This window comes from Habropoda laboriosa, unplaced genomic scaffold (genome assembly GCF_001263275.1).
Source record: "Habropoda laboriosa isolate 0110345459 unplaced genomic scaffold, ASM126327v1 scaffold151, whole genome shotgun sequence".
Lineage (NCBI taxonomy): Eukaryota > Metazoa > Arthropoda > Insecta > Hymenoptera > Apidae > Habropoda > Habropoda laboriosa.
The window spans coordinates 200,885-208,852 of NW_017100286.1; the positions used below are offsets into that span (position 1 = coordinate 200,885).

Genomic DNA, 7,968 nt, shown 5'->3' on the forward strand with positions numbered 1-7,968 from the left:
AGTGCGTGGCCCCGCCGTGGCGGTTGCCACAAAAGTCTCGATCTTTCGAATTGATAATTATGTTTATTTAAATGTTCGTTTCGTTGCAATTTCTTTCTGAAGAAGAAGATTGAAAAATTCCTGAATTTTATCGAGATTCGATAACATTCTGATTGAATATTTGCCGTTGAATATACAACGTGATCTTCGTTGAAAGGTAGTTTAGAGTATAATAATTTCCCACATAATTTACACTGTGTGTAATACACTAAATACTCTGTGAATTACGACGTCGAGACTATTTCGACGGAGGATCGTAAAGGATCGAGAACGTTTAGATATCACGTCTGTTAATATAATTCTCTCTCGCGCCTGCTAAAAACGAAACGACGCGCTTTCCAGGGTGTTACGTTGCGCGTAAAATTAATATTTACAACGAGGTGAAAGTATTACGGAGCAGCCAAGTCAGATTAACGTCTCTCGTATATTTCTCCCATTAGTTACCTTTCAACTCACCACGAAAATTCATCGATGCATGTTGGTTCTAAGCTTAAAAAAACAAATTCTGTGTTGAAAAAGATTTCTCCCATTAGTTACTTTGCAACTGGCCACGAAAATTCATCGAAAGTAGGAAAAGAAAGAAATCTCGCAGATTCCTACTTTGCACGTTGGTTCTAAGGTGAAGAAACAAATTCTCCGTTAAAAAAGATTTCTCCCATTAGTTACATTTCAACTGACCACGAAAATTCATCGAAAGTAAGAAAAGAAGAAAAAGAAAGAACGAATCTCGCAGACTCGTAATTTGCATGTTGGTTCTCCGGACTGAGAGAACTCCGCCAGCTGGAGTAATTCTACGTTTCAGGCGTAATCGAGAGTGATAGTTGAGAATTTCGAAGTGGTAGAATTGCAGGAAGTTATTTTTGCAACGTAATAGCCGGGTTTACTTCTACGTCAGTGGCAAGATTTGTGCAAACTCGGTCGTTAGAATGCCGATTGATCGCTCAATTATCATCTATCGCGAACCGTTTGCCTTGTCAGCCAGCTAAGACCGATTTTAAACTCGCTGCTACAGCAATCCTAGAGCGATCGAGCGGCGTGACGATCATTTTTCTTCCTCTACAACCGTAGAAAAATTGAATCCGCGTATAACTTTATATCGTAAAAGTGCATAAACTAGTTTAACATTCGTGCAACAATGTTATCTCGGAAGGTATCTTCGTTGATGAACAATTGTTCCATAAAGTATACTTCAACTCGAGGAAACCTTTCTACGAATTCTCTTCCTTGAAACTTGAAGCGTTTCGATCTTTCCCCCGGAACTTTCCTCGAAACATTAATTCCACGATTACTCGGCCACTTTCTTCTTTTCGCTGTGAAATTCACCGGTAGTGTTGCAAGGAACAGTTGCGAAATAGCTAAGGAAATTTGCGTTCTGTTCGCGAGTTTGCTACATTGGACGCGATGTTCGGCGGGGAAGACAGAGTTCGTGACAGATCTATCATTTTCAAGAGGTTCGTCCGTCAGACTGAATCCGTGTTTTCCTGTCGCCCACTCGGCCAGCTTGAAACGACAAGCGTTTCACTCTGTCCCCGTGTAAATTGGCCATGTGGAACGTGATAAACGCGCGGCCGCGTGACAGCGGTTGATTGATAAGCGAGAGCAAGCCTCTTCATTTGCCGCGAACAGTCTCGGTGTGGAACAGTATCAGAGGCCAAGTCTCTTTGACGCTTGTTTCCACGGGGGAATTTGTCCAGTTTCGAAAAGCCAATCAACGAAAGTTGTCGTGCAACCGGAGAATTTTGTGGATTCGATGGATTACTACTGAAATTGATTAGTTTTTAATCTCACCGAACTTCTTTTATTTTAGAAGACTTTTCTGGGTATTTAATTTTGTGGGAAGACAATTATTGACTGAAATCTTAATTTACTGTTTCTTGAATCATTTTTCTTTTTTTAAACAGAAAATTGTAATTTTTGAAACTTAAAATTAATTAATTCGAAATTTATAATTTTAATCTTAATTAACTTCTTCTTGAATAATGTATTTTTTTAAATGGAGATAAGTTAATTTTTCAAATTTTTAACTTTTGATTTTGTGAGAGGGCAAATATTGACTGACATCTTAATTAACTGTTTCTTGAGTCATTTTTTCTTTTAAATAGAGGAAATTGTGATTTTTGAATTTTAATTTTTGATTTTGTGAGAAGACAATTATTGACTGACATCTTAATTAACTGTTTCTTGAGTAATTTTTTCTTTTAAATGGAGGAAATTAAAATTTTTCATTCTGTGAGAAGGCAATTATGTACTTAATTTGTCCGTTGCCTGCCTGATTTTCATTAATTTTCTTTCTAACAGACGAAAATTCACTTGTTGATTTTTATACGCATAATTTCCACAAGAGTATTAATAGACGCGAGAGCAAATAATACATTTTCGTCTACAAGACCGAAACTATTAATTTCTTTTGCTGTAATAAAACACTTTTTCTCCTGTCATTCTTTACAAGCTTGTTTCATTCTCAACTCAGAGATACACGCTCTTCTTTCATCCATTTAAATCACAGACGTCTCAGAAGCTTGCAATCTTCCCCATTGTATTCACCACGAAGCAACGCACAAAAGATCCCCAACAATTCCTCGTAATCACGATCTATCATCTGGTTTCACCAAAAGGAGAAAAACCTGGCAATTTCACATTTTCCTCTTTCCAAATTCCATTAATCGAGTCACGTTCCGATCTTCTCTCTCTCTCCGAGATCTTCCATAGGAGAAAGTACATTACCACGGCGTGTACGATTCTAACGAAGCAATCGAAAATTTCCAAGTCGAGAGCCGCGAGCACGCGAGATTCGCGTTTACTTCGCGAAGGAAAGCGAAAGAGACACCGATAGGAGGCACGGAGGAAACGCGTTTCAGGATCGAGGCGAGGTTCGATCGACGCTTCTTCTCCGCTGGGAAGACTCGCGGCTAATTAGAGACGCGGCGTGTAAAAAGGGGGACGGCGTGAAAGCGGCGGTGGTTTCAGTTTAAAATCGTATCGACGATCCTCTTTCCACGGCCGAAACCAGCAATTGCTCGTTTAATTAGGGTCGACTCGCAATCGCTGGGAACGTGGAAGAAAACGAGGCTGAAGGAAAGTGACGCACGGAGAGAGAACTCCTTCGCAAACTTCGATCCTAAAAATCGACTCTCGCTCGCTCTAGCAGCTATCGAGATGATTAATGAATTGTCCAGTGTCAAGATCAGACACTCCGGTTGTTCGCGGAGAAAGTGAAATATTACATTGGAAGTAATAAAAAGAACACATTAAGCAGTCTACACTCGTGACGTCTTTGTTTCGCGGCGAAAATTTACGACATCGAAATGGAAAGCTGTACGAAGAAGAAGAGGCGAAAACGAGGGATTGGTGTTTTAGCGATAGTTACGCGGTGAAACGGAACAAACGTATTCCAAATCGTCTCGATGTGAAAAAACAGATAGGCAGAGAACCGGTGTGTAAGAAACGTGTTAACGATCGCCTCGATTTTCTTCGTTTCTTCAGAGAAGACCATCAGACGTATCAGCCCACGGTTCTCTTCAAGAGAACGAAGCATCACAAGGGCTCGATATATTGCCTCGCGTGGACACCGGACGGACAGCTGATGGCCACCGGAAGCAACGACAAGACTGTCAAATTGATGCGTTTCAACGCCGATACGTCGAATCTCGAAGGTAAGGAAAAAAGCAAACTACCTTGCAATTTTCTTTCCATCGAATTCTCGCTAATTCCCAACTTTCACCGTAAATATATTTCGCGTTTAACACTTGTCACGCGGCCATTTTTCACCTGCTCTCTAAACAGCTAATCGTCGTTTAACTCGCGACTTCCTGCTCGACATCTCTGCTCGCATAACTCTTGCACAACGATCTCCTTCGAAAAAACTTTCTCCTCCCCTTTCGAACGCCTCTCCAGCTCACGATCTCGCGCTTCTTCCAGGTCAAGAGGTCGAGCTGACGATGCACGACGGCACGGTACGCGACCTGTGCTTCCTCGAGGACACCTCGAACAAATCGAGCCTGTTGATCAGCGGCGGAGCCGGCGACTGCAAGATCTACGTCACCGATTGCGCAACAGGCACACCTTTCCAGGCTCTAAGCGGTCACAGCGGCCACGTGCTCACGCTGTACAATTGGGGAGGAGCGATGTTCGTGAGCGGATCGCAGGACAAGACCGTGAGATTCTGGGATCTTAGAACGAGAGGGTGTGTGAACATGGTCACGCCTGCGACAGTACCTGGCAGCAGGGTTAGTTCAGCTCCTGGTTAAAGGAAATCACGTTTTCTAGAATGTACAACGAGGAATTTTGGTTGTCGAGTGGTATGGGTTTATCTTGGGACGATTCTCCGTAAGCTATAGTCTGTGTGGATTCTGTGACTGCTCAAGGCTGCTTCCCCCTCCACTTCTACTTTTTAATTGTAGAGGGGGTATTTATGTTGGAGATAGAATATGTTTGTGTGGTTGTGTTTGAAGTGACGAATAGTTTGATAGGGTTTATCGGTCGGTTGCCTTCAGCTTTTACTTATTCTTAGACAAACTATAGCCTGGTTGAAGTGTATTAAGATTTAACGTGGATTTGGTAATGAAGTAAGGTTAAAGAATGTCGATTATTTCTACCACTCGATTTACCAGATTCGTCAAATTTCACTTCTCAATTAGTGCTTTCTTCCTGTCATCGGCCCTAATTGGGGGAATTCTTTCCAACCCAAATGCACATAGAATCGGTCAATAACAATCTTCCATAGATCAACGTGGAAAGGATTTCTGTAAGTCACAAAATAATCCAGCATGCACCGACGACATCGAATCTTTTCGTTTCTTCAGTTGCTTTTTTTTCAGTTCGACGTCCGATAAATTTTCGACCCACGTTTTTCTAATTGCACCGATCATAAATCCCCCAATCACGAGTCGCATTTCTCTTCACTTCTTTCTATTATAGTGTTTCTCTCTCTCTCTCTATCAGGATCGAACTTTTATCGGACGTGCTTTGGAAGAATGCAGGAACGGAATCAGTATCGCGTGTCTGATCAGCATTTGATCCCGTTGCAGGTTGGCAGCCCGGTGGCGGCGCTATGCGTCGATCCATCCGGACGTCTTCTGGTATCCGGTCACGAGGACAGCAGCTGCGTCCTCTTCGACATCCGGGGCGGTAGAACTGTGCAATGCTTCAAGCCGCACGCCGCTGACATCAGAAGCATACGATTCTCACCTTCTGCCTACTACCTGCTCACCGGTGGCTATGACAACAAACTCGTCCTAACTGACCTGCAAGGTAAATAAACGAGGAAATTAGGATTTTCAAAGTTGACACAATGTTTTTATCAGAAATTAGCTTTGATAGGGATTGAACTTGTTCCCTTTAACTTGTAAGGTAAATGAATTAGAAAATTAGGAGTTTTGAAAGTTCATACATCATTGTTCATGGATACTCTACTGTATAAATTAACTTTGATAGGAGTTAAACTTGTTCCTCCTAGCTTTCAAGGTAAATAAATTAAAAACTTAGGATTTTGACTTTGTAAATATTTCTGAACAATATATTTATCAGAAATGAAGTTGTTCTCTTTAACTTGCAAGGTAAATAAATTAAAAACTTAGGATTTTGATTTTTATCAGAAATCAAGTTTCATACGAATTGAACTTGTTCCCCTCTATCATAAGTTTTTTCACTTTCAGGTGATCTAACGATGCCTCTGCCCAGCGTGGTCGTCGCGCAGCACCAGGACAAAGTGATATCCGGTCGATGGCACCCAACGGAATTCTCGTTCCTCAGTACCTCCGCTGACAAAACAGCAACTCTGTGGGCTCTGCCACCTGTCTAGACAGGCGAAAACGCTAAACAACACGCGTCTTACACATTACACATTTTTTCAGGAAAATAACTGCGCCTACACCCGATCACGATCGTTCGTTCTTTTCTTCATCTTCTTCTTATTTAACAAAGGAGAACGGTCGATGTATCGTTTTATACAACAAGCACAACGCATGACTAAATTTCGTTTTGCAATCGTTCTGACGTATCTTTTTGTTTTTTCCTTTTACTTTTAATCCAAGCGAGAAAGTAAGAGTGTGTATGAGAGAGAGAGAGAGATTAGAAAATAAAATCGTCGACGGAAACGATGACGAGAAGCGAGAGAACGAGCGATCGCGAACGATATCGTGGCGTTTATTAGAACAGGAAGGAAAAGTTTCGCGTAATTCAACCATGACCAATTAAAGCTTCCTGAAGCACGTTTGCGTCTTATGGTCGGAGCGTGTGTTAGTCGAGCATGATCGAGAACAATAACAAGCCAACGCACGCGGAGCAAGTATATATCGTTAACGCGTTGTTAACCGAGTAAACGCCACGCGCTCCTCGAGAGAGCCTCTAGAAGAGATAAGAGAAAAGCCGAGTGAAAGTGCATTTTGTTCGCGGTATAGAGACGATGTGTATCCGAGCGTTCTAGGCGTTTAATCGCACTTCTTAACGACGACCAGTCGTCTAAGTAGGAATCATAAGACTGCGGAAGAACCGAGAAGAGAACAATCTCGATCTACGGAGATGATACTTAAAAATAACGACAACGATATTGTAAAACGATTCACGAGCCACGGGCGTCGTCGTACCTTTTTTTTCGTGGAAGCGACACTTTTCAGAGCCCGCGCGATCGTGAATCATCGAGTCAAGGCGTAAATTTCTTCGTAGAAATTTCCTGGGTGTAATCGTTTTGTCTCCTTAACCCTCCCTGTTTTTTTATATAGAGTTTTTTTCGCGGTCGTGTGTTTTGCCCCCGATGTACATACAATTAAACACGTTTAGCGTAGCGTTTAAGAGCGATGAGATGAAGGGAGACGAAAATCCTCCTCCCTGATCGAAAACGTAATCGCCCTTCTTCGTAATAACTTTTAGGTTTCTCAATTGCTCTCTCTCTCTCTGTCCTTTACCCGATTACTTTTCGTTGCGTATTTAGATCTAGATGCTGCGTACGAATAACATTTGTTAAATTTAATCAGCGACACACTTTTTCGTCGATTTATCCCAAATGCTTGTGTATTCTTTCTTTTTCTTTTTCTTTTACATCTCCCGATTACTACTTTGTATCGATCGCGTACTATTTATGCACTCTCCTTTTTTCTTCTTCTGTTGCTTTATTTAAATCTGATCGAACAATGCGTTTCTTCCCACCAAAATCGTCGTCCCTGTCTTATCGATCACCCGAAGTCACGCCAAATATTCGCATGTTACGCATATTAATTAATATATAGACTTACCCTATTTCATATTAAGAGAATCAGCATATACGTACGCTCATTATTAATCGCTATTTTTTACCAAGAGGATAGAAAGAACGACGAGAATTCTCTCTGAACGGTCGGAAGGACTCGGAAGAATTACTCGACGTCGCGATAACGTACCACGATGAAGCGTTCACACGACGAGAGGGAAGCTTTCACGTTCACGTTGTCGCTAGGTCGCAATCGCCAAAGCTGTCGGAGTAGCCCCTTGAGAAAATGGAAGAAAGAAAGAAAACGGGGAAAGAGGGAGAAAGTCTCGCGCTGTTCGAGATCGAACACAGGTCGCATTTTTTCTTGTACATACGCACGTTTCTTCGAGCATAATCGTGTTACTCTTCTTTTGTTACCATTTGAGAAAAGAGAAACTGGACGAGGCGATGGCAAGCATCGTCTGCCTTTCTCATTCTTCGCGCATTTAACAAATCGAACTGCACCAGAAAAACACCTCGTATGCACCCACACGTCTAACACGAAGAGGGGACACCTGATCGGTGAAAAGTACGCAGAGATTGTTCGACGTTCGAAGAAACTTTCGAACGGGGGAATGAAACGAAATTATCGTGGTTCGTGTGGCGAGAAGAATTTTGGCTGCTGTGCACGAGATGCTGCCTTAAAAATAGTCGATCCTTTTACGTTTCGTCTGACATACAGAACGTGATTTGTGATTAATTGATCA

General features: G+C 42.0%; 1 protein-coding gene across 1 annotated transcript in view; it reads left to right on the plus strand.

Annotated features, from left to right (window-relative positions):
• Positions 1-7,940, plus strand: part of LOC108573700 (WD repeat-containing protein 47) — an 82,920-nt gene extending 74,980 nt beyond the window's left edge. Inside the window, 4 exon segments of the mRNA XM_017936178.1 lie at positions 3,523-3,692; positions 3,958-4,265; positions 5,067-5,289; positions 5,694-7,940. Of these exon segments, the coding sequence (XP_017791667.1) occupies positions 3,523-3,692; positions 3,958-4,265; positions 5,067-5,289; positions 5,694-5,839 (847 nt within the window). The 3' untranslated portion in view covers positions 5,840-7,940.
• Positions 7,941-7,968: the final 28 nt, after the last annotated feature.